This window comes from Acanthaster planci, unplaced genomic scaffold (genome assembly GCF_054643075.1).
Source record: "Acanthaster planci isolate LZ-2023a unplaced genomic scaffold, COTS_SCS Contig73, whole genome shotgun sequence".
Taxonomy (NCBI): Eukaryota; Metazoa; Echinodermata; class Asteroidea; order Valvatida; family Acanthasteridae; genus Acanthaster; species Acanthaster planci.
The window spans coordinates 28,278-56,276 of record NW_028257695.1 but is presented as its reverse complement, the minus strand read 5'-3'; the positions used below and the strand labels follow the sequence as shown (position 1 = coordinate 56,276).

Here is a 27,999-nt window from a genome sequence, read left to right as displayed (position 1 = left end):
GTTTACTGTGTTTGATTCGTCCAACCGGAAGGCTGTTTTTCAAATAGCATTTTCTCAGGTGACCAATCATTACATTCGAGTTAGTTAATAATGCAAAATTTCCGCATAAAGCCCCGCAGCCCTCAACCGCAAGCTTGACAAGCGTTTACCTCCTGGTAACGCAAAGATCTTCGGGCATTCACATCATTAAAACCAGAATCTGACAAAAAGAAAAAGAATTCACCAGGGGAAAGGAGAACAAGGAACACCAGAAGAGTAGCGATGGCGCGCATCGCTAGCCGGTGCATGGCACTGGTTCTTCTAACTACCTGGATCACAAGGTAAGATGAACAATTTATCACGATGTCCTTTTTCGCTCCAAAACGGTCGAACGATTGGTTTTACAGGAATTCGGTGCCAACAGATTGGATAATTGGATAATTTCTCTGCTGGAAATATCATTGTGTTTGGAATATATCTCCAAAGATTTTGTTGTAACTGTGCAAACATTTCGAGGATTTCACTTTCTAAGTTTTTCTTTTGGAAATTCCCAATCGTTTCCTTTTTGTCAGAATTTTCTTAACTAAAATTTAAAATGCAGGTTTGATAGTGTTCACATTTCGAAGGCAATGGAACAAAATCGATCTTTTCCTTCAACTGAACAGTGATTACGAAAATGTATGAGGGTGAGTACATACACATGCATCACTTGCTAAGACGTCAAGTATGAACTGACTTTAAAGCGAGTGCAATACTTGAAATGCGTTCACTGATTCTTGTTTAAATGATGATGAGAAAACAGTCTCATACCTACGACAGCCCATGAGTGCCATAATGAATGCATTTTCAAAAGTGAATTATAGTCTTACAAATAAGAGAAGTATATTTTTTATGTCAGGTTTAAATATATACGAAATATGTATATATAAGGGTACCAAACTCTTAATGAAATATATATCACGAGATATGTCTATTTCAAGTTTTTCAAGTTCGTCTGAAAGTGTATTTTTCCAGATTTTGTTTTCTGAAAAGGTGAAGTTTACAAAATGCATTGATGAAATTGAGGGCGTTCGTTGTGTCAGGAAGGCAGGTTGTTTAGACAATGCATACGGTGCGTTCGAAAAATATGTCCCCTAGAAACAAACATCCCAAAATATATCTCATATATCTCATAAAACGAATTGTTCTAAAAATAGATCTGGTAAAAACGAACACCAAAAAAGTATATCGCGTAAAACCTTTGTTTCAAATATAGAAAAGTGTCTCTAAAATGGGATTTTTTATAAAGTGAACTTGAAACTTTTATAACTAGTCAGAACGAACTTAGAAAAATAGATCTCGTAAAAACAAATTATACATAAAATACATCCCATTAAATAAAATGTTAGGTATGTTTAATATGCTTTAAATTTAAGAAATGTTTACATCACTTTTTCAAAACCTATAGTTCCTGGAACCAGCGTAAATACCACATTTTTGCGTCTCTGTCTCTTATCACAAAACATTATTTCTTTCGATACAGTTTAATCACGCCCAGCAAAAGTGTCTTCACAAACCACACTCAGTGTGGGTTACGTCCCGTTGTTGTCCTTTGTATATTGCTTTATTGGAAATTAATGATTTCTATTCAAAACAAATCCGAATGGATGTCTGTATTAAAAGTATAATGAGATTCTGTTTTCATATCTATTTTTTGATGTTTGACGATGGAGCCATTTCTGAAAAATGAAAGATTTAAATTCCAGAATGAGCTTAGGCACATACGTTTGAAAACAAACCGAAAATATGCAACGAAATAAAACAATAATTGTAGGAAAATGTTTGCGTGAAATTGTTGGAAACACGTACATACATAACATTCCAGAATCACAAAGGGGGATATTCAATGAAAGGTGAAGATTTGAGTTGAATGGTACAAATAAAAACATTTGTTTAGTAGCACAACTGGGGTGTCCAGGGTTGCAGAGTTGCGCAATAGTCTGATTTGGTGTGTTAACCCCTAAAGCGGTGGGGGCGGGATCCGCCCACATAGCGGTCAAAATTGTTCGGGCGGGAACTATCTCCGTAAATTGCTGAGTAGCTATAGAGGGATCCCAATACGACGCTTTTAGCGTCGATCTGCGCACTTCCGCGTTTGTGATGCTAAATAATTTCGCCGAGTACTTATTAGCATCGTTGACGACGGCAGGTCTTTGGATTGTACGACGTCCGGTGGAACTGTTTTTGCAACGAATGTCTTTAGCGTCACTTTTGCAGTCGCCATTATTCGTCAGAACCGCCATTATTAGTCAGAACTGTTACAAGTTTTTTGGCGTCCTGCCAAACAACACATAGTTGCCCCGCTTCAGAGACCTTCTTAGTGTTTGCACTGTCTGGAATGCCTTGTGCGGTATAACGAACAATTCCACGAGCTCCAAACCCTAGCTGGGACAACTTGGGCACAAGAGCAGGGCTCTTACCAACTGTACCAACTGTCCATGAAAACAACATGTCCCTTGTTTTCCAGTCCTCTCAGTAGGTCGACGACAAGTTGGCCTGATGCTGTAAGGTTGGGTGGATGGTTTCAGCGTACGCAACAGAGTGCGAGATGATTTGGTCTGATGGGGCCTTGGATCCAGTAAACACCTTCCAGTCACAATGTGTAACCGGTTTGAGACGCGTTCAAGGAAAACCATTTCAAGCCATATTTGGCCAACTTGCGTGGTATGTACTGTTTAAAACCGAGTCGACCATTAAACTTTATCATAGTCTCATCCGGTGAGAGGTTTTTGTCCAGGCTTATAGATGCTACGAAAAAACGGAACTAGCATGTCCAGTAGCGGACGAACTTTAGACAGTTTGTCATGGAGGGAGTCGTCTTGTTGCTGTGTTGTCGGCAAGGTGGAGAAATCGAAGGAGCGCCATAAGTCGTTTGCGAGACATTGTCGACGGATACAAAGGACTTCGAAGAACTTCCCACCTGTACCAGGACATTGTGCAGCTAGGCCTTTTGTTGATGCCCATCGAGAGCAGCAGTGCGACAAAGGCTATCATTTCAGGAACGTCCGTTCGAATCCAAGTACACTGAGAGTTAGCGGATTCTGCAGATAATGTCTGATATGCATATCGGTTGGTCTCCCTCACCGACAATTGCCGAACTGCTTCACAGAAGAAGAGTTGAAATATCTGTAGGGGTGACAGATGACTGAAATTCTGGCTACACCCAGTCAGTTCCGTGCAGTTCACAGGTAGTGCCTTTTGGTAAGTGGAGGTTGCTTGCCGTCCAGTCCTGCATTATTGAAGAATAATATTAGGACTAATAAGAACAATATTTACAAAGTCTTTATACCAAACATCGAATCACTGTATATGAAAAAAACCCCGGGGAATTAGGTTAACACGGTCAAGTAGGATGTCAAAAGTGGGTAGGTTTTAAGCTGTTTATTGAAGTGGTGACACTTGGGCCTTCTTTGATTTGGGTTGGACCGAAATGCCTATTCACACACACTGCCTGTAAACTAAATCTTGATTCCCCATACCTTTGGTTATAATACACTCGCACTCTCAAAGTGGCATTTTGCCAAAAAAGCGTGTTCTGTTTTTCGTACGATATGCCAGTTAATTGAGGGTGATCTTTTAATTTCTGCTGGGAAACCAGCATTGAGACAGCACAGTATCTTTCAGGGTTTAAAGAATAAAGATGAGAGTCCTTCCTTTTCCTTGATTAGCTATTAGGATTCGTGACACATTTGGGACATCAGGAAAAATATGGCAAGCCTGCTAGTGGTTATAAAATGTAATACATCCTAATGATAATGATATGAATGACTGAGACTAGGGTGTCTAGTTGCAAGGCTGTGTAGCCTACATGCTGTAGGACTTAGGCCTACCTGGCCTTAAGGCCTTAGGCCTACCCGAAGTTCGGCTTGGGGTGCCCAGTGGCTTCGATGTGGTGAATGATGTGGTCGCCACTAATTCTTCATCACTTTCTTCTGGTGAGGACGAGGAGGAAGTTTCATCCAAGGATATTTTGGAGCCACTATCTGCTAAAATTTCGTCGACAATGTCCAAAGCCTCAGCCATTTCACCTCTTGCGGTTTTTGTAAGGACACAATAGCACGCCACCAAGAGTTTGTAACACGTTGGCCAACCATAACGCGCAAAATTTGTCGACCCTTTCCAAACGCGCATTGGGTCGACAAATTTCGCGCACTGTGATTGGCCAACGCGTTGGAAACTTTGGTGGCGCACTATTGTGAAACGACCGTATTAAATCTTTTGCGTCAAACGTCGTGCTTCTTCCGCAATGAAAAGAAAAGTTTAAAGCATTTGAGTTCAACACCGTGGAAGCACGACGTTTAACGCAGGCCTCACTGTTAGAGCCGCTTTGCTCTCTAAATCTCCCTTGTTAGTACTGTCTTTAAATTGCCTTTATTTCCATATCCCGGAAATCAGTGGTATGCAGGTGCGGTTCTGGAGCCATTTCTTTTAGTTAAAATAAAAGTGATATTCTTTTCTTTGTGCGTGCTTCTAGAACTGTTTGAAACAAACCGTCATTTTAATCTACACAAACTCGCAAACGAGGGAAATTTAAGTAGTTTTTTTGCAGAATGGAACAGCAGGGAGGAAAGATGAATTGATACGCATTCATAAATTTGTAGAACGGAAATTTGAGACTGAACAACGAAATGGCAAAATTGCCACATTGGAAAGTGAAATTACAGAATCAAGCTGTGAATCTACAAAATTGAATGGTGCACAGCCGAAGCGAACAACGACATTGCCTTAGAGGATAGTTAAGTTGTTGGTTGAAAAGGTCGCATTGAGGATTGAATCGTGAAATTGCCGAATGTAATAGCGAACGTGCCAAATGACAGAAATAATAGTGAAAGTGCAAAATGAAACGGTATAAATGACCTGTTCAATTAAATTGACGAATTGAATGGCGAAATTGTCATTGAATGGTGAAATTATCAAACGGAAAGGCGAAACTAACTGTACATGAAACGCTATGATTAACGAGACCGACGATGTACATGTATTGCTACCAAAGATAGCAACGGAGCTCTGTAAATCATGCAGACATCAGTTTCTCCCCCCTCTCTCTCTACTAACTCATCTTCAATTCATGAATACCTTAGACAGTCTACCTATTTAACAACGTGCAACTTAACCGTGTATTAACATTTGTTTTAACACACCTTTTGATAAATTTGGACTGGTTATATTGAAGGGGATACTGGCATTACTTGTATGTAAATGCACTTGCAAAAGCGCAGGGACTGGTATCGTGTGTAAGCATTAACAATCTGTACAAAATCTAGGTCTGCTTCCGTCTGTTTCATTACCCAGCTGTGTTGCAGTGCCAGAAAAACCGACGAAGGAATGCATTGAAAAGCTCTACTATATCGAGAAGGTTGAGTACGACGTGTCCGAAAAACATCTCCTGAACAACATCTTCGGTACCAGCATCGAGGAGAGGCAGTCCACGTACATCAAAAGGTAAATGGAACTGAACTGCATGGGGCGGGAAATTGTGGGATAAATCCAGAAATTTCTGTTTAGAAGAGAAATGCATGAATAGGCACCTCCAGCTACATGCATCACCAGCAGCGAAAATAATAATCTAAAATGAGCGCAAAAACTGTGAACCACAACTGACTGAAACCCTAAGATAAACAGAGTAACATCAAGGTATCTTCGCTGTATATCCATTCCTTCAAAGTCAAAATATTCCCCCAAACGATAAAAAGGCTTGAATATTTAACCAGCTAAATTTGACGTCATTTTGATCCACATATTGATAAGAAATAAGTTTCGTTTGAAGCTTAGTCGAACAAGGGTCATGTATGTCGAACTTAAGACTAATTGGTAGTCTTGCAAACAATTGTATGAACAAATAAAGACTAACTCTACTTCGTGCAGTGTTTTCTGATCAGATTTCCTTTTATGCACCAATCATTTTTCTGGAACCAAGGGTAGACTCAGGAGAAGGGGCAACGGAAACAAAATGGAGGGAAAAAGGAGAAAAGCGATTTTTGATGTATTTTATTTCCTTATCTTTCAAAAGCGTTTAAAAGTCTCAAGGTTTTGCCTTTCCCCCGAGAAAGTTAATACTTAACAAAAGGTCAAGATTTTTGCCCTTCAACAAGTTTTTCCCGAAACAATTGCCCTGGATCCACCCTTGTCTAGCATTACGTGCTTTCTTTTCTGCGACCGGGTTATCAATTTATTGTTGAAAATGCTACTGAGGGTCTCGAACATCGGATTGTGCAATATCTGATGACTTTTTTATGGTTGGTTTTGTCGTTTTTAAATTTGTGGTTTCGCTTATGTTTTTTTGTTTTTCTGGGGGAAATTTGAAACCATAGATATTAACCACATCAGAGAACCAAATACATACAATAGGATGATGTATAAAAGAAGAATCAGTTTATGAAAGAAAGTTCATAAAAGATAGCAGAAACTCAATTGTAAAAAACTTTTGTTACCACAAATAGCCGTTGCTTCAAACATGTACCGGTAGTTCTCCAGTCAAACATAGAAGAAATGTGCAGACCTTTTTTCAACTCGACTGCCAAAAATTTTTAGTTTTTCTATAGGAAATCGATTTATGCCCGCGAAACAAATAATCAACGGTATTTGGGATACGAAAAGTCTGAGTTCAAGGGATGTTTAATTCATTGATCGGTGACACTTGGTGGGTATATTGATTGCCGGAGAGAAACCCTCTGTTGGCAGTTTGTTTACGTACTTCAGCATCTGGCTTTTGAGATTATGGATTTGAGGTTACTTTGCACCCTGTTAAACCATTTTGTTTTTGTTTGGAAGACGGACTGTGCAATATAAAAGAACAACAAAAACCCAAAACAAAATATACAATGCCGCAATATTTGGCTTCAGTTGCATCTGTTTTCTGAGGGAAATAAGCTGGGACGCTTCCACTTTTTAAACCTCAGCCCAAAAGTGCATTTTGGCTAATGCATGCAACAATCAACAATGTCGCCCACAATTTTGTTTACTAAGTCTCAAAATAGGATTGTGCTCCCTCCCTCAGTTCAAAGTTACACAGTATAGTTGAAAACACTTCTTCTAATCCAGAGCTGAAATAATTTGTATTCCATAATTTTTGGACGCACAATGACGTCATGAAACCATACATATTGGACATCAAGGTTTATGTTGGTGCATGTACCAGGTTTCAGTGTCAATATCCTGAACTGTTTACAAGCTACCTGCCGATTGGTATTGGTATGAGCTCATTAGGTAAACAGGTGCAACCCAGATACCTCTTTAAAGTTGTTCGTATTAATCGTTGTTTCTTTCTGTCTCTTTACATTTTTTTTTCTGGACACGAATTCTACGCGTCTTTTTTTTTAATCGAAACTATTTAAGGTATGAACTGATCGCGACCTGACCCTGATTCTGGCCCTGAACCGTAGTGATGCATATTACTCTGATGATATCTCGACAAGTAACTAAAGTTTTAATCTTTAAAATATGCATAAAATTAAACCGTCAGATACCTCATCTTGCCTTTTGCAGCAAGAAATGGAGTAAATTTAGGTCTTCATTTTTCGGTGTATATAAAATAACCTTACCCTTCCTTCCCGTCGAAACCAGGAGTACCTTGTGAGTTAAAACTGATGAAAGATGTGAGACTGCATTCAGCATTCTTCTCCTAAACTTACGATAGTGCTTAGTTAAATTGGAGTCTTTTAATGAGACTGCTGACAGCTGATCATGACACAGTGACATTCAATCTCCGATATAAATTCGATGGAAACAAGGCTTTATATATGCAGAGTTAGAGCCATGGCTAATTGATTGGAGATCAGCTAGCCTTATGCTGAGTGTAAAATTATTTCTCAGCAGGTATTTGTGTTCAATATAAATTAGATGATAATTTTTTATGTATAAGCAGTCACAAGCAAGACACATTGCGGGATATTTCAGGCAGTAATCATTGATTTGCCACAGTATACCGACACATAGTTGTCATTTGATAGGACAACTTTGTCAAGAATGCATCTTTCCATAGGAGGGTTAAGCAGAACGTTGTCTATGCTTGGCAAATTTTCTTCAGCGTCTTGGCTTTGTGTCTGTTCAGATCTTGGTCACACTTGGACTGGTTGCAGAGATAGCAAATGTGTAGCTTGACTTGCTTTAAGAGGACCTTGAAAAATGAAAATCTTCAGTGAAGCTGTGCCATTTCTTTAAGACGATTATTGTTTATCCTAAATTCAACCTGTTTCATTTTAAAATTTGTGTCCTGTTTGATTTCAAATTTTGTGCCCTATATGTATTTATGCACTTGAGCTGTGAAATTCCTGTTTGAATAATGGTTCATTTTAAATAACTGCCACAGTCACTCCATCTTCTTAGATCATGTTCTTAACTCATATTTCTTAGAACCTTGCAGAAAAACAGACACAAACTGTTTAATCACGTACCCGAGTAAAAAAAGCCCCCTGTTGAGTTCTGCAAGCAAGCTTTATGAAAATTAAAAAACATGGTAGCCTGCTTACTTGCTTGACGTCTTATTGATGCCTGTTTTATTAACTACATTTTAAGGTTTTTCTGCTGTGTATTGGTTTTGTGTACAAAGCGGTCGTGTTACTTTATAATTCCAGTATCAAATTGTTACATTTGGTATACAGTGCAAGTACGTGTACATATATTGAACTAAACAAGAAACATTTTTGGCATTCTTTTCGAATAGGGGTCTGGTTGAGAACCTTTCAAATGAAAGTTTTATATTTTTGTTCTTCCTTGAAATCAGCTTTAATTTTTAATGTTTAATATCAGAAACTGATACCCGTGAGCCCTCTAGTGACAGGTTAAAAACGTAAAAAGAGAAATGCAATTTCGCTTGAAAATTGTTGGATGACCTTCATTCAGACAACGAAGTAAAAAGACTTTCAAGTTTTTCAAGTTTTCAAAATCATTTAAAGCCATTTTGAGAGATGTTATCTCCTCTAAATGATAAAATAAATGTTGGCTTTGACCAAGGCGTTGGGTTGACCTTGTTGCTGATTTTGACCCGCCAATGATGAAAAGAAAAGTTCTTAACAGTGGTTCGTCACTTGTTCCCCTTCCACCTTGTGCAGTGCGGCACGGTGTTGCGCGCCATGAGTACATTTACATTTTATATTAACATTAAAATGTGAGCGGTCCATATCAGAGAAATTTGAGAGGGCATTTGAGTTTGTTTAAACTAAGCCCGCTTCCTTTTGGCGAGCTGCGACGCAAACGCGAACATATGTAATACCAATCTCTATCCGTCTGTCCATCTGCCTGTCGGGGCGGAAGTCCGTCACTGTTTCCGGCCATCTATAACGTTACCGTTTTTACTTGTGGGTAATGGGTAATAGTATGAGTCATTTGTGCTTGTTTGTTTCAATCTTCAATCTGTGGGATCATTGCTTTGAAATGTAGTTTTTATGCATGTGCATAATATTTAATAAAGAAATCGAACCCCAGACTTTTGAATAGCGTACATGTATGGTGTAATGTTCATGTACATGTAAAAACTGTACACTCCTGTACCGTATGCACACGCCCATTACAATGTGTACCACATGCAAAGGGACACAGGTGTGGATGATTGAGTAAGGGGAAAGAGTAGGAGATAGATGGGGTGATGGGGTGGGGCGGGATGATGGGATGGGGCGGAGCATGAGATGGGTTGGATAAAGAAATTTGGCGGAGTAGGAGATGAACAGAATGACGGAATGGAGGCTGAATAGGAGAGGGATGGAGCCGTGTAAGAGATGGATAGGATGATGAGGTAGGGGGTGAAACCTTTAAGGTGCCATTCATTTTACATCCACGATGAAGTTATTATCAGCCAATTTTTCTTCACTTGCTGGTTGTAAAAACTGTGTGGCAAGCTTGCACTTGGTTAGCAAGATTTCTTTGTTTAATTCAGCAGCTTCATTTGTAATTTGCATGAATGACTCTTAATATGAGCTGCTTTCGAGGTAGAGAAATTTAAATTCATATGAAGCAGCTAGCCATGGAGGGTTTGCTGTTCTAATTTGCTGTAAATTTCTTTTCGAATATGAGAACTATACGGAAAGCTTTCTGAACGACACTTAAACTAATTTTTAAATTGGTATTCTTCTCAGTCAATGATGGCAGAATGGCTCTTTCAGCGATCTGTTCCATGATATGCAACTACACGGTGTCATATCCTGTGATCCTTTCGTCAGGTTTAACAGAGTCCATAGTCTGTCTTAATATCTCTTAACGTAATGTCTCCGAGGAACAACTGCACTTTTTCAAATCTCAACCCGAAAAAGCAGAAAAGTCTCATGCTCTTTTTAAAACAGACAAAGACATCAGTCCAGCAACCGAAGTATGCACGCAAGTGTGACGTCATGATGAGTCGTGAAATGCTTGTTTAATGAAGATTATTTTATTTTTAAAATTTTCAGAAAAAAAAACGAAACCTACAGGTATACTGGATGAGCCCAATCCTAGCACGTTGGTTATAAACACGGCTGTTTAATCGTTCAGTAAACTTAAACTGAGTATTCCTCATTGATGCGGAGCATTTATTCGATTCAATAAATATTCCATGATTCGGAAATTGGAGAAATGCTAAAGATGCAATGCGAAGAAAGAAACTAGCTCATCTGTGACCCGTAAAATTAAAAGTTCTATTATCTGAATGTTAGAACGTCACTTATGCTAATGTTTAACCGTAGCGTATGTTGAATATTTCTTCACATACTTACCCAGCCTTTGTCTGTCTTCTCTCGCAGGAGAGCCTGCTGTGATGGCGAAAACAAACCCGACCACTGTGGAATACGTACGTTTCGGTTATCGATCCTTGCTTTTATTTTTAACACCTAAAAGGGCCCATCACAAAAAAGAACAAAAACAAACAAACAGACAGACAGACAAAAAAATACAAAAAACACAAAACAAAACAAAAGAAAGACAAAAAAATTTATTTAAGGCAACTATTGGTTTTATAGGCTGTGCTGATTATTAAAGGATTTGGATATTCCATCAGTCATCAATTCTCGAGGCAAATAACTCAGGAGGTTAAAATCGATGAAACAGGGAAATTTGAAGTATAAGGCTTCAGAGTGCATTTCAACAGCACATTTGAAGGTGTTACGAGTAAGCCTAAATGCAAATGAATCATATCCCAACGAAAAGCGAAAAAGTCTATTTCTTCAAGTTTTCTTTGTAACTTTATGTAAAAGCAATATGTATTTTTTTACTTATCTGAAAATTTTGTAAAAGTAATAATACTACTATTCGATCTAATTGTAGGGTTAATACTCAAATTTTTAATTGTTTCATTAGATTCAGGGTTAGGATTTTGTTGAAACTTTGTTTAGAATAAGAAACACCCACGATTTATAGATCTCAAAGTATCAGCCAAAATGAACAAAGCTATTACCACTGGCATTTGTGCTACCCACCATGAATAAACATTAGTTTCAGGGTTTGTTGTTGCCATCTTGTTTCGAAAATATATTACATTTGCGAGTCATCTCCTGTTTACAAAACATACACTTTGGATAAGTGCTTCATTTAGTTGAAAGGTTATCTCTCAAATTTTGACATAAGTATAATTTGATTGTCTGATGACCTCATAATAAGCAGGAAATTATTCAGCACTTAAACATCTAAGTTTATCTTCTTAATTGATTTCGGATTTATCCCCTAGACCATTTTTAGAATACCAGAGCCATTTCCAGCATTTGACATTTACCGGACTTTGACCTTCTGAAAGCCCATGCACTGTTACTTTTTTTTCTGTTATTACACAGAGATTGTTGAGTCAATTTTAATTACAAAGGCGTAGTTAAACAGTGTTTTTTATTAGATAGAGGGCGCTGCCACAAACTCAGAGCCGCTCTGTTAATGAACATTACTGCAGTGTTTAAGGTAGCTTTCCACAGCTCAACCTTGTTGACAAACGTTGCTGATTTTATATTACAAACAGCACAAAGACGTTCTCTTCACCAACAACTGTTTGCTGTATTGAGCGATAACACATTGTGATTTTTACAGGGATATTTCTTGTAAACAGTTATTGAGAAACACAATTTTAACAATGTAAGCAAAGGTCAGATGACTTTGCTTGCAGGAAATAGTTCCCTAGCTAAAGATCTGTCTTATCCGCAATCATGAACAGTTACATTTGGACGATGAAAAAAAGCTGGACAAAACTTCGCACATATATTGGAATTATGACTGTTCTTCATTTATTCGTCGTTGGTCTTGAGGAAGTGTTATTGAGAATTGGTGTTCATGGGAAAAGGAGAGAACAAAGAACAGATACAGACGCAAGCGTGATGGGGTTAAACCCAGCCACCTCAAACACTAATAACACTTTTAAAGAACAACTCTCGTTACTTTAAACCATTCACGCTTTGCCTCAACCGTGAACCTTCTGGACTATAATGTGTTCACAAAGTCTTTTCTCAGTGGTTCGTTTCACAGTTCTGATGATAGAGCGTTCACTTTCTACGTCACAGTTGTTTTTTGCCTGACTTAACCAAAAGCAAATGAAAATCGTGTTCTAGTAGTTTTTTTTATAATGAAACCTGTAATAACGAATACTGCGACTTACTAAATAAAAAATATGTCTGTCTTTAATGGGGCAAACATACACTTTGGAGCAAAACCTGACACCAACCAAGGATGATGTTTTGTCAAACTGTTACTACAACTATTTCTCATTGGATTGAACTTGAACCCTTCCCATTTCATCTGTTCAGCCTTCTGCAACAACTTGAAGTCAGTACGTTGCTCCGAGAGCGTGGGCAAATGCAGTCTAAGTAGCACTGTTTGTCGGCTAATACAGGGTGCGTATACAGCAAATCTTTTTCATTCGTTAGAAATATAATGCCATGGGCATTCATTTTTAGAAAGGTTAGAAATTGTTCAGAAATATTTTTCTTTGAAGAAAAAAGAGGACTATGATCTTTGATTTTTGCAGACTCTCTCACAGCTAGCAATTGTTGCACAAAGCCGTACACCATGAAGGGAAAAATCATTAAAATGTTGAAACTTCGCTTGGATGTGAGATTGAACCAAAACGGCACCCGATGTCTCCTGACAAGCATTTTCTGACATGTATGCTAACTTTCAAGTGATTGCTGTGGCCGCCTTGCAGTTTCCTCTTTTCTGGGGAAACGTTTTTGATCGTTGGTGGTGGAAAACAAAGGAGTCCCAAGTGACCGTCCGTTAATGAGCCAATTCGGTGTTTAAAAAGATCAGGTCATTCGAGAACAAACCACACCGGCGGGAACACGATCTGTGTATGCCGCGCTGATCAGGCTGACCTAGCGCACACGCACGACTTTTCCCAAATGACCTCTGATTCACTTAATGTCGGGTACGTGTGGAATGCAAAAGCAGCTTATTACATGTTTACATGTGAAAAGGTAACTATGGATAGATATGTTTGCCGCCTCAAATCACCTCAAAAGTCTTACATCAGATTATATTCGTCTGTATTTTATTCCAAGATGCGATTAGCGAAAAGAATAAGAGAGAGCCACACGAGCAATATTTGCCGTCTTTCGAGCCAACTTTAAAAGGGGTACCCGATGGTAAGTACTAGGAATCCAGGTATCTCCCATTTTATCTTCAGTTTTTATTGTTGCTTATTATCATAAGCAACAATTTGTCTCCTTAAAGACAGTAACCTAATGTGTAAAATTTCTTTCCTGAATCATTACCAAAATAGAAATTAGCGTTTGTCAAGTTAAAACGCACGAGAGATGTATTTCGTTTAACAATGACATTTATGTTGGAACTGTCTTTACGTCAGACGAAAACATTATAGTTCACAAATTTGAACATGTCAGCCTTACCACTTTCTGAAATATAACAGGAAGCCTATCACTTGCTGACATCATTATGACGTCATTGCAGAGGACAAATGTCAACTGCAAATCCGTTGAAGTTGCGATGCTTCTAAGCATGTTGATTTCATCTTAAACTGAAATTGATCCGTTGCAGGAACATCTTGCAGAATTGTATACAGAATCTGATGATATGGCATCTGATAACGGCGTGATAACGGAACTGTAAAAATATTTCTGATCTGAATTTGTATCAGCAGTGATTGGCAACCGATGATAGGTTTGACACTGACGCTATTCTCTGATTCCCATCCACCAAATGGATAGGTTTTATACGATTTCTGCTTAATTTTCTCTGCTTTCTCTTCTTTACAAAGAAAATTCAACATAAAAATCTAACTTTTTGGGTTACTTAAATTTATTTCAGATGCAATGGAAATGGTAAATATAAAGTCTCCTACTTTGAAAAGAAAATTTACTTTAGCATTCATTTTGTTGGTAGCAACTTGTGTGTAACGTGTGCATTTCATAATCGTTCACGAACCATTGAAGTGCAGTTCCGACCAAAGGAGCCTCTGTTACTGCGAAATTTGTGCCCTCTGTTGGTCCAGCTCGGAGCTTATAGTTAATTGATGCTGATTACCATGTATGATTCAGAGTATCGGCTGTAAAGTATAAAGTTATATCTGGATTAAATGTATCTTATTTTTTTAAAAAGATAGTTACACCGAAATGGCGGTGATACCTTTCCACACCCACCAATTTTGAGTTACTTCGAATGTTCCTCCCCCCCCAAAAAAAAGTAGGCGCAAGTCTTCATCAGCAAATCGACTGCATTAACAAGAAAAACTAGCACGAGAAATGTTGCGAAATTGAAAGTGAAATATTAAATGTTCTTTACAACCAAGAAATAATAAAGACGTTGTATCAATGTCACCCTTTAACGGAGTTGTGAATCCAGAACTAAATTGAGCAGCTTCAAATAATTTGCGTTCAACATATCCAGCCCAATAAAATCCTCACATCAAAAAACCTTCGATTACTTTTTTGGTTTGTTTGTCATGTGGATGTCATGATGACGTCACAAACATGATCCTGTATTATTACACCCATGGACAAGCTATGATCCACATACAAATTGGTGAGTAGGTGCATGCATACACAGATTTACGTACTAGGAATGAGGTATAATGAAGGCATCACTTCCTTTATTTTCAAATTTTGAATATTAATTTATTTTTAAAACGGTCGGTTTCAACCTTGAAAAAAATAATTTGCCGAGAGACATCACATCTGTGAATTTAAAGCAAACATTTGCCTCAGGTAATGACGTCACGATGACGTCATCAAGTAGGTTTATGGACATATTTCAATGTTTTAACGTCTGAAATCACTTGTAGCTTGCACCAAGCCTGAGGGACGCTCAGAACAAACTCACACGATTTCTAAAAATACCCTTCTTTTCCAGACTGACATTCGTACAATTCGTTATATTGCCTTTGTTTAGATTCATTACGATCAATTAGTGAAATCTTGTGTCCAAGCGTGCGGAGGGATTCTCTATTTTTCTGCGGACGCAGGCACCAACTCTATAGTCATATTGTAATATCCCTGCGTGATGACACTAAGAGAAACCCGATGGAGAGTTACTGCTTATTTGACTACTGAAAAGAATGATATAATTAACAGCATTATAGTTGACTATGATTACTCACAAAGTCAGATGTGTCTCTCCCCTCCAGGGCATTGTCATATTTGGAGTGGCTCCTCGGTGAGAACCTTCGATGGACTAGCTTATAACTACCCACTGCAGTGTCGCCATTTCATGGCACGCACGCCCTCTTTCAAGGTGGAATTCATTTCCAATTACAGCTGCATCAACGACAACTGCAAGAGTGCTGTGACTCTATCGTAAGTATTGACAGTAATGTAGACTGGATCTCGAAATCCCTCTGCATCAGGACGGCTCTGATTGTCAACTTTAGCTCTTGTAGTACTCTGTTGGATCGCCAATATTCTGGTGAAACAGAAACCTGTCCTAAGTCCCAATAATACGTCTCAATAAAGTATAAGTCCCAATGGCAAGTGAGTATCTTGTTTATTGGGCCTTTCGACATCATGTCATAGGTCAGTTTACTTTGATGTAGACCAGAGTTGTAGACTCAAGTCACTTGACTTGGACTTGAGTCGGACGCGAGATGCTATTTTTGCGACTCGTGACTTGACTTGTAACTGTCAGTTTTTGACTTGGACTTGCACTTTATGACTTGTTACTAACAGGTCAGAAAACTACTAAATCAAACCCAATACAGTTTTAAATTAGCCCTATCAACTACCGCATTCTTCAGATAATCGGCGTAAGACTTCGTTCGGTTCGCGACCTCTACGACTGTCTTGCCTGCCCAAAGTCGCGTCTGAATAGCTTGGCCGTGGCTTGAAATCACGCATGACTAACAAACTCCATCTGTGACCGCAGTTGCCAAATACTGCAGGGTCGTGTGTAATTTAAGGTCGTAGCCAAGTGAAAATTCGGACGCAGACGACTTTTCATGTAGATTTTTAAAAACCACTGTTTTCAACGACCAGGAAGTCTGTTGTAATTATTATTACAGTAGAAAGGGGCATTTAATGAATAGAAACTAGGGCTTTGTCCAATTACTGGCAGTCATATTGTCATGTTAATGTAATTGTGCAGACACAGTGGCAGGCGTTTGACATCACTTTTTTTAAAAAGTATTACTGTATATATACTGTACAGTATATACTGTATATTTCTACACATAGAAATCGTTATCGCACAATAAAGTGTAAGTTCGTACGTGTATGTGTAACTAGGCAAGCGATTTAAGTTCATTTGTCCAAAACCCTTGTCCTAAGTTGATGCCCGGCCCCATTTACTTATGAGAGCTAGATAAAATAAAGCACGACTTGATTTTTAATTGGACAAAAAGGCTTGTGACTTGCTTGTGTTCGGACCAAACTGACTTGTGACTTGACTTGACATATGATCAAATGACATGTGACAGGACCGAATGACTTCTGACTTGACTTACACTTGCTCAAATTGATTTATGACTTGACTTGGACTTGCAAAAATTGACTTGCTACCACCTCTGATATAAACACGTCAACCATTTTTTATACAGGCAGTGCATGACTGATTGTTGGAGCCGGCTGGGTGAAAGAAAGATTGTTATGATTTCATTTTTCCCAAAGAGGGAATTGACGATTTAATGACTGGGTATTAGTTTGTGATGAGATTGGTGTGGACTTCGGCAAGCACAGTGTGCTGCACAAATGTTATGTTCACTGTATTTCACATTCAAGTACCTTTTGATTTGATTTGGAGGGGAACATGGTTTTCACAAATTCCAAGTGCAGGCGACTTTAACGCTGCGATCAGGAGAATTTACGACCTACCCCAATCAATAACATTGAGAAATGTTCAATTGATCCAAGAAGGCAAGACGGAAGGGGAAAATTATAATGCCATTAGGATTTTTGTACCTTCTGGGCTCACTTGATTTCTGACTCTTTATTTAATTTGCGTGAAGGGATTCCACGACGATTGTAGATTTGTTGCCCGGTGGAGAAGTAAACGTCAACCACAGAAGTGTGGTCCTACCATTTCAGACTTCATCTGGTATCACGATCAACCCAGAAGGGGTGTACAAGGTGTGCCGCGGAACTGATGGTAAGGATCGAAATGGCGCTGAAAGAGGGCTATGCCTTCTGCTGGATCCTAACATCATTTCCCCTCAATTCCCCCTCGCCGTCACAATAGGACGGCACCGACCCACCCTAGGAACAGACCTATTTAAGGTAGCCCTCCCATAAATTGGTGCTTTCTGGGCGAAATGTATAAATGCCATCCCACTATAGCCATTAATAAAAGAACCACGAAGAATGTTTTTATTATGTATTTTAATTACATTCAGAAACCCGAGTGTTTTTCGACGGTAACAACAATGCGGTAATTGAAGTCAACAGCCTCCACGAATCGTCAGCGGAGTGGAACGATAAGTTCGGCTTATGTGGTAATTACGACTTGGACCCCAGAAACGATCTCCACAACCATTCTGTCAAGAGCTTTGTCAACGAATTGAATCTGGATCAAGGCATCGCCTGTAGAAAAGTAAATGAGGCACTGCTGAACCCTTTCGATAGCCTCGACATGCCCAACAAGGAGAAAGTCCGGAAGGCTTGTGGTGACTTTGCCTCTCAGCCTTTTTTCAAGGATTGTAGGTCCTTGAGCGACGTAAAACCATTCATCGATTCGTGCTACTTCATTCTGTCGAGGGCTCTAATCGAAAAATCAAGCTTCGAGCAAGGCCAATGTGATGTCTACGCCGAATATTCAATGTCCTGTTCCAGGATTGGCCTGCATGTCGATTGGAGACCCAAACTTCCAAACGGCACCTGTGGTAAGCATTTCATTGAAGGAAACTGATTTTTTAAAAATCAGTTAAGAGTGTGTTGATAGTTGACGAGAGTCCCATTTTGTGTGTTGAATAATGAAACTCTGCAAATAATTTACAAGTATGCACATAAATCGGCCATTGGCACGAAGAACGTTAGCCAACCAGTGTATACATGCATATAGAAAACACAAAAGAATACCAGCAACACAAGTTATATTAAAAATGTAGTCTTATTAAAAGTAATTATACATCTAATCTGGTTGAAATTCGATTTCAAAGGTGTATTTTGTCGCATGTCTTCCTTTACAGCTGTCTCTTGTGACCATGGTATGGTGTACAAAGAATGTGGATCAGCATGCCCCCCAACCTGCGAGAACTTCTACCCTGAAGATTGTGGGAATGCTTGTGTGCCAGGTTGCCAGTGTACATCAGGTATATGTGTTACCAAGAAGAAAAAATATCCAAACATTTACATATGGTAAAACTCTTGTCGTTCGTTGGAGATTAAGTTATATCAATCCTCCTCCTCTGCTTCTTAGCGGTTGCCTCCGCAAACGAAAACTGCACCATTTTTCATTCCTAGCCTCTTTAATTAGTGGTACAATCACTTTGCATTTCTGAATAGTTCTCTTTGTCTGCAGTTATTTTGCAAAGTAGTTGCCAAGAAAGAACCCCCTATATGATTTAAAGATGAATAGCATTAAAAAAGGCACATTGGACGGTTTTGGTCACAGCCGGCCAACTGCCAACTCAACTGTTTTTTTTTTTTTTAAATCGTGTGATTATCATTCAGTAGAAATAAAACAAACACGATAAGAAATTGCCAGTTTAGTGTCGAAATGACATTTACACCGTTTGGTCTCTCACTGTGGCTCGGATAAAAAAAGGACAGAAAGGTTTCCAGACACCCTTCCTTCGCTTAGCTCCGGGCTTTATGGGTTCCAAGCTAAATTTAAATTCCCAATCACGAAGTACGCATTGACGTTTCTGATGAGGGTTCAAAAGTGTCACAAAAGGGTTTAATGAAATTATATTTCCCATGCAGTATCCGTCTGAATCCTTTTGTGTTGTATGCCATTTTAAACCCAATTTAGGTACCTACTTCGACGGAGAGATGTGCGTGACTAAAGAAAATTGCCCATGTTTCCAAGCTGGGGAGTTTTACCCGGACGGTTCTGTGATGAAGGTCAGCTGTGATGACTGGTAAGCATATTTACTCTCAGAATTAGAAGCGATGGAGAAGCGCCGTCGCAAATAAATTTATTTGGAAAGGGTCTGTTTCGAGCACTCTTTTGGGATATTCGACCACCACGATCTCTTGTGCCAAATCTTTTGCGAACGTGACATTCATCAAAACATAATCCAGTCTGAAATCATGTGGATTTTCATTCCAGGGCATTCACGCAAACATTCTTACTCACGTTGGTCTCTGCATAAACACTGTTCAGTTTTCGCGTTCAGTCTGTAAACTGTCCGTGCCTGTCCTAATTTTGAGGAAATAAATGTTTTATTTGCATGAAATCCGTGTGAAAGGATCCCACAGCATCAGAAAAACTCCTGCAAGCTTGTCACGATGAATGTGATTTTAGGAAGTACTCCCCGAGCGTATCAGTAAAAATGGGAGACACTGAACTCTGCCCGAGTTCTTTCATTGTTTACAACTTGCGCGAATGAAGTCTTTTTGAGAAAAAACTATCTGTTCAAGATAAGAGAAATCATGTGAAATCATGTGTTTAATTAGAATGTAACCAATATAGTAATGACCTGGAAAATGAAAGTGATTCAAGAAAAACGCATTTAAAGTGTAGCAACAGTTTCGCGATTTTGCATTCTTCCTAGGCTTTTTAATGACTCCATTGAATGTAGGTGAAATTGTTATAATTGACATCACCGTGATACTGTTCTTATCATTTGCTGCACAATATGTGGCAAAAGGGACCCCTCTCTATTGTGTCTTCTTTTGTGTTGAAATTCCTTTCAGATTTTCAAGGGGGGGGGGCTGGTGAAGTAGGCACATTAGCCTTAGGGTATATAATTATGCATCACATGAAGGGGTCCCTGTTTCCCACATATTGTGCGGGGTATAACATTTGTATACCAAAAATAATTTTGTGACCTGGTTTCGTAAGTGCTCACTCGTCAATCTTCCTTCCTCAGTGTCTGTGTGGAGGGCAAGCTTCAGGACTGCTCAAACAACCCCTGCCCTGTTACATGCACTATCTTTGGAGGGCACTATTTCAACACCTTTGAGGGAAAAAGCTACGAATTTGACGGCAACTGCGAGTACGTTCTGGTCCAGAACGGGACCGAATCGGGACCACCCTTCAGCATCTTCATGGATAAATCGGAGTGTGCTGACCTGGAGCCGCGATGTTGGAATGTCCCCAAACTGAGCATCAAGACTCCGGATGGGAGTCTGCATGAGTGAGTATATCAATCAGAATCAACCAGTTCCACATTTGAAAAAGGCAAGATCATTCGAGAGCAAATCGTACAAGCGTGAACAAGCTCAGTGAATTCTGAGTCTGCGTTTTGCCGCAGTGATAAGGCCATCCTTGCACGTGTAGTGCTGTCCCCGAATGACCGCCGACACACTTCGTTTTCAGTGAACGCAAAACAAGTGGTTTGAAAAGCAGGGTGGGGGATGACCCATGTGACTCTACATAGAGGTCGATGTCCATCATACTGATGTACATCTTTAATATTGAGAATCGTATATTTATGACTTTTAAAAATTGGTTTCCCTGTTATGAGCGATATTGCATGCATTTTCGTTGGAAAGCTGAAAAATTCTTCACAATCCGCTTAATATTTTTCTCACCACAAAGAGTGTGTGTGGGTGTGTGTGTCGGGGGGGGGTGTGAGTTTGTTTCTGCATTAAACTGGGGACCTTAAACAATAGAGGACAATAAGGTCCCCGATTGACAAAGGGTCCCTGATTACAAGTACAAACAAAAGAGGAACAATTGGGGGTCCCCAGTTGCAGGCAAATACACACTTGTGGGTGTGTGTGGGAGGATGATTCAATAGCCCATCCCCACACTCAAAGTGGGGGTATATTCCCCCGCCCCCGGGATTTACGCCCATGCGCATAACTGGTCTTATTTTCGTTGTTGTAAACTACTGTTACTTCCAGTGAACACTAGTAAACAATTTGTGAAAACTGAATATTTATAAACTAGTGTTATTTGAAGTGAACACTGGTATGGTTAGGAAATAAGTTGTAAAAATCAAAGTATTTCGTTGGTTCATAAACAGGTTGATCTTCTGCGTAGCGCCTGCAAAATTACAAAATGCAACAGACCTAAGATTTCAAAAGCTGCGTCTGGATTGGCAAATGATCTTAAGTGTAATAAGATAGAAAATATATAATGAAAACGTTGAATAAAATGTTACTAAAATATTTCCAAAAGACCACTGTCGTGTTAGTGTCTTCAGCTTTCCTTCCGTTTGGACCCAATCGAAAGGAAATTATTGGTTTTGCAGCGAGTAAACAAAGCTCTGGCCACGCCCTCACGATTGACAAGAATCATATTAAGGGTAGGTTAACCATGGAGAACAGTTATATTGCCAATCCGATTCTATGAAAAATAGATTTTTCAAACGTGTTGAATTTTGACATGTTTTGTGTGTGCACATGATGTGCATGATAATGAGAGACGGTATCTTTCTACACCTGGACAGACTTCAATTACCTGATGCAGTCAAAGTGACGGACCACAACCGGCTCCAACACGATATAAAATTGCCGTATTATTGGCCTGTTGAAAACACCACAATCCTGGTTACTCGTCTGTCGTCAGTCTTCACGAAAGTGTCCATGCCAACGCTCGGCATCGAACTGCTTCTGGGAAGCGACAGCCGAATCTATGTCTCAGTGGCACCAAAACTGTTTGACAAGGTAACTGCTAGTAGTTTTGACTGTCGATAAGCTATCCCCCTAAAAATGAACTGAGAATCAAAATACATACTTTGCTGTTCTTGTGACCCTCGAGGAAGAACTTTGCTGACGATGACAAAATTGAAAGAGATAAATTGATTTTACTCGTCTCGTTTTGGCATCTAAATTAAACTGTCTATTAGCGCGAAATCGGTTATTAAAATTAACATCTCCCCTATACACAATATAAAACTGCGGTGCTACATATGACTCGGACCAGCCAGCCAACCCTGGCGAACTCGGTGGTCGTATGGTTAAGACGTCTTCACTGGAAAGCAGGAAGTCGTTGGTTCGAGTTGCACTCGAGTAATTCTTCTGAATTTTTCACAAGCTCTTGTGCAAACGCTGTGTTCACAGTAATATGAATATACGTGGGTTTTAGGGCAAAACAGTTTATAAGGATTAATACTACCGCGACACAAAATATATCTTGAAATAAACTCTCCATGTACATGCACAATTTGTTCAAAAGGTGTGTAAGAAACTCAAGAGAATATTAAATACGCGTGAACGCAAAGGATATCGATTTGAATTATAAAAGAGAACACGAATTTGACCATTCACCTCTATTACTTCTCATCTTCATTGCAATGATGGTGTGAACCCTTTTTGGCAAAGGTGGCAGGACTTTGTGGAACTTTCAATGGACTAACTGCAGATGATTACCAGCTACCGTCTGGGGTTGTTGCGCGGGTGTCACACCTTTTTGCCCCTAAATGGCAGTCCAGATCATCTTGCCAAATGCATGAGGACAGAGATATCACCGACTATTGTGAGATAGATAGCTACCACAAAAAAATGGCTCATGAAACCTGTGGTAAACTGACTCAGGAGCCTTTTACAGACTGTGGTCTTAAGGTTGACCCTAAGATGTACAGGGACATGTGCATTAAAGACTACTGCCAGAGCCAGTACTACAAAGGGACAGAGTGCTTGGCATTTTCTGCGTATGCTCTAGAGTGTGCTAAAGAGGGCGTCAATCTTGTCTGGAGAAGCTCAGATCTGTGTGGTAAGTTTTGTTTGGCATTTTGATATGTACGAAAAAAACAAGTTGGTTTGGAACACGTGTTTTCTTCATGTGCCACGAACAACATCTTTTCCTACCAATGGTGTACTGAGTTTAAAACAGAGATAAAGATACAGCACGAATTTACTTGCGTATGTGCCTTGATTTGTTACTGTCCTGGAAGGTTTGCATTGGATGAGGATTGGGAAAAGATAAACAGGCATAAGTGATAAGAAAGTGTTCAGTGATTAACATCCGAAGGTGAACATGAAGAGAGGCTACAAAGTTTGACCCTACCATAGTCTGACTTTCTAGAGTGAGTAAGAAGTCTGGATCCAATGGAGTTCTGGAAAAAAGTACCCCACTTTCCGTTGCCTGCCTATCTGCCCTAAATGGTGACAGAAGTTGCGTTCGTCTCTTTTATAGCCACGACGCTGTGCCAGGAGGGGGAGGTTTTCAAAGAGTGCGGGTCCATGTGCAGGGTGACTTGTCGGGATCTTGAGAAGACTGATGACTGTCAGGAGCAGTGCATCCAGGGTTGCCAGTGCATAGGTGACACGGTAAGAACTCAAAAAGAAAAGTGAACTCGATGGTTTTGCAGCATTAGCTCACGTTCAGATTGCTTCATCATTGATGGTTTTGCAAAACGCGAATGTCTGCTCTGATGACACACATTCGCATTCGCCTTTGCATCCTTTTTGGGTCCTAAGTTTAACTCGAACAGAATTTTCAGTTTAGTCAAAGACCTTATAATGATGATAATGGCGATGATTATGGTGACAGTGATTATATTAATTATTTTGCTCAGTTTGATTCCTTTTACATTAGCTTGGACTTTGAACTTTCCATTAAGTTTCCGTTAATGTAAGTTTCCATTACATTTTGATCGAGAAGCTAAAAAGGGTTTAAATAACTCCCACTCGTGGGCCCTTCACTGAACGAGTATTCAAGAATTTATAAGGCACTTAAGCCAGACATTATAGCATAAAATGTAACCCTGTTTTCTCACAAACACAAAACATGCCGTTTGATTTAATATCTTGTTGTCAGCATTGCCACGAAGAAAGGTGTGGTTTCAGGCTCTTTTAAAATTACAAGTGACTATTGTTTTGAAAGTGAATGCCAGCTTTAAAGTTCAACACTGCAGAAACGTTTATTCTTTGTGTGCAGTTATATGACAACCTTGAAAACAAGTGTGTGTCCCCATCGGAGTGCTCGTGTTATGTCAAAGGACATTATCGGAGGCCCGGGGGAAACATGGAATAATGGTTGCAATAAATGGTGGGTATACTCATCATGGGTATTTCCGATGTAGCTTTATATTTCAGCCAATATCTCAGTCGTGTGATCCAGGTCAAAGTCGAGAATGTAATCGAAGGGTCTTATTCTAATTCATTTGAATATTGCCTTAAAATTGTTATACATTTTTCATGACTACCTTTAAATTATACAAAAAGTTCATACTGTATAAAACGTATGGTATGTGCTTAGCCCCATACAAATTTACGATAACGAAATATAGAATACGTTACATTTACCAGTTGACTCAATATTATGCAGACTCCATAAAGACTAATGAAAGCCATGTTTGATTCAATATTTCGTTCTTTATTCAGAACATCTTCAGGAACATTCTTTCCTGAAGATGTTCTGAATAAAGAACGAAATATTGAATCAAACATGGCTTTCATTAGTCTTTATGGAGTCTGCATAATATTGAGTTATCTGAATATTATCAGTGGATCACCTACTGCTTTTTACCAGTTGATCTAGTAGTTGTTGGATTTTGATGCTTAGACAAAATTTATGACACAAAGAATAACCTAGCAGTCTTCCCGGCAACACGAGGTCAATTCTATCATAAAGATTGCTTGGCATACCATATTTTCCACAAATTTCTTCCAAACGTAACCATTTTGCAACTGGCACGCGCAATGGTAACGGTACGGGCATTGCGGATACCGTTTTCTTCGATTTTAAGGGATTGATATTATGGTCTAAGATGCACACTTGTGCCCAATATACTTCATTGATCAACTCTTGAAGTTAATTTCTGAAGAATTTTTTAACCATGACCAATCAGGGATTTTTTTCTAAAAACTCAGTTTTGCGTTCCACAACAAAATTTGTTTCTGGAAGCGGTGACCACTTGTAATGACAGACCTAGCTGAACACAGAACGTTTGCTGTATTCGGTCATCATTTTAAGTTGCGTTGTCGTTGTGTTCTGTTTGTGTTTCAGCACCTGCAAGAATGGTGTAGCTGAGTGTACTGAAAAAATCTGTGCTGGTAAGAAAATCATGAGGACCCTAAAAACCAAATTCTGTCCCTCCATCACCTTACAAACAAATGTTATGCAAGTTCAACCGATCTCAATTGTTTCTCGATTATCGTATTTAAAACAATGTCATTTCGACATTTGAAATTGAGCAACGATTATTGCCATTTACTTTTTGTATCCTTCACAGGGCAAGCCCTTTTTTGACTTGACTTATATCTTAAAAAAAGTCAATACAGATAATTGAACCGAGTTCCATTGGTTTTGAAAATGGATAAAATCTGAATAACTGGGCAAAAAATATGTCTGAAATTGTGTTAAACACTTCTTTTGTTTCTTATTAGAAGCCTTGATAAAATGCTCATGAATCTATTGCAGCTGCTGGTGAGGAATGCACAGGAACCAAGCAGTATATCAATTGCGTGGAATGTCAGCGTGAATGTGAAACCATTCATCTCGCCTGCAAAGACGTAGCCTGTACGGCGGGATGCGGCTGCCCAGATGGCACAGTTCGGACCGCCGATGACCAGTGCATGCCTGAGAGCCAGTGTCCGTGCTACTTTAACGGGCAGAGTTACAAGCCTGGTGCACTCTTCAAAGACGATTGCAGACAGTGGTGAATATCGCTTTTTTGGGGAGTTCGCACTGTGATTTCACCCTTAAATTGCAAAAGTCATTGTTTACAGAAGGAGTATATTTTTCTCCGTACAATTTCTGAACTATTGTTTATTCCGGGTAGTTTTGCTTAAAACAGTTCCAAATCTCGTAGTTTTGCTGGTTTGAAGGCTCCGAAAAGTTGGATGATGAAGGAACGTGTTAGTTGAGTATAGATGTTTTAATAATTTCACTTCTCACACCACTGCATAAAATGTCACCAATAGATATTAGCTAAGGGAATGCCGTCATCTGTATAGAATGTTGCACATCAACTAGCAATTACGGAAGAGCATAGTACGCTTGTTTGTATTAATAGTGTGGGTAATATTTGTTAATCTTTAACGGGCCTTATGTAAAGTGCGTTGATTCATACATAGACCTGTCTTCATTTGGAATGATTATTATCGACTATATCATGCCTGAAACGTCGTTATTATTTTATTTCTACCGTAGCATATGTCTCCCAACTGCCCAAGTAATTTGCGAGCAGAAAGTTTGCCCAGGTACGTAAATCGTAATTTTCCTGTCTCACAAATTCAACGTACGGGGAATATCTATATAACATTAAATTCCCGTACCCCGTTTCGGCCATGGAATTAAGGAGCATTTCTGTCATCTTAGAAACCCTCAAAATAGAACATTGAAACGTCACAAACCTGGCTGACTGCATTTAACTCCAATGGTATACACATTAAAAATGGCAACGGGGACCTTCAACTTGCTGTCTAGGCCTACTTGTAATTGTGTCGCACCACCTTGGAGCATTAGAAGCAGAAACCAGACCAGTCTGTGACAAGTGGATTCTTTTATTTACCTTTCAAAGAATCCTCCTGTTCATAAAGAATTTGATTCTTTCCAAACTTTGTCATAAATATTGTTGAGATGCCCCGGCCCGTAGAACACAATGACCTACATGTTGCTTCTAATGTCACGGAATTACACCTTTTAAAGTTGGTTGGTCACATTAAAAGAGACGTACACGTAGCCATAAATAAACACAAAAAGACAAATGTTTCCGAAATTTTTCAGTGCACACTGTCCAACTTTTTGATGTTATGTCATATCATACGAGTGGTGCGATTCTCGGATGTGTAAAAACAAGATAAGGAAACCTTTAAATTTTTGATAAGAAACTTGTCATGTGCTTTTCTATTTTGTCCGTGTGTGATGTTTCAGCCATGTAGATTAATTTGTGACTTCTATAGGTATTACATTGGGAAGTCAAAATAGAAGTGGTCACTATGGGACAGCCAGCTTGAAGGTGATTGTTAGAAATCAATTCCTCTTCTGTCAAATCAGGCGGGAATTTTTGTTCAGTTTAGTTGTACTTTTCTTTTGCATTCAGCGACATGTCGAGGATATGGAGATCCTCATTACATGACGTTTGATGGCCGGAAGTACGAATTTCAGGGTAAGCCTCCGTTTATTTGGTTTTGGTCGTGGCGAAGGCCTGAGGCCTGAGGCCCACAACACAAATCTGATGGTTGATTCTAATAAGAACGAAGACAGATTTGTAGCTGAGGCGGAATACATAGACAAATAACGCGGGAGTGATTAAGTGCTCAACCATTAACACGAACCAGCATGTATATTTGAGGGTGTTACCACAGGGTAAGCTAAACTTAAATTCAGTTACCCAGGACTTCGCAATGACTGGTTGTTCCTTATGGTTTTCAAGGTGACTGTAGCTACGTTTTTACATCGGATGACTGCGGCAAGGATGGCAGGACCAGTGTTTTTAGCGTGGTCGTGGAGAATGTCCCCTGTGGATTGGGTATGGTGACTTGCACCAAATCCATTCTGTTCACTCTTCTCGATGTTAAGATATTCACTCTTCTCGATGTTAAGATATTCCTCGTGAGAGGTGCCGACCCAGCCATCACCCCTCCTCCACCGACACCA

The 27,999-nt window shown here is 39.4% G+C and overlaps 2 protein-coding genes across 2 annotated transcripts; both read left to right on the top strand.

Moving 5' to 3' along the window:
- Positions 1–150: 150 nt before the first annotated feature.
- LOC110988746 (otogelin-like protein) lies at positions 151–24,429 on the top strand. Its single transcript, XM_087132062.1, has 15 exons — positions 151–320; positions 5,311–5,460; positions 10,728–10,774; positions 12,705–12,791; positions 13,458–13,541; positions 15,539–15,707; positions 17,351–17,490; positions 17,735–18,220; positions 18,527–18,649; positions 19,312–19,420; positions 20,375–20,641; positions 21,902–22,118; positions 22,776–23,166; positions 23,590–23,723; positions 24,334–24,429. The coding sequence occupies exons 1-15, from the start codon at positions 262–264 to the stop codon at positions 24,427–24,429; spliced, it is 2,559 nt and encodes an 852-aa protein (XP_086988188.1). The 5' UTR covers positions 151–261.
- Positions 24,429–27,558, top strand: LOC147795324 (von Willebrand factor-like). Its single transcript, XM_087132061.1, has 4 exons — positions 24,429–24,444; positions 25,819–26,056; positions 26,551–26,600; positions 27,443–27,558. Exons 1-4 carry the CDS (start codon positions 24,429–24,431, stop codon positions 27,556–27,558), a joined length of 420 nt encoding a protein of 139 aa, XP_086988187.1.
- The last annotated feature ends 441 nt before the right edge of the window (positions 27,559–27,999 follow it).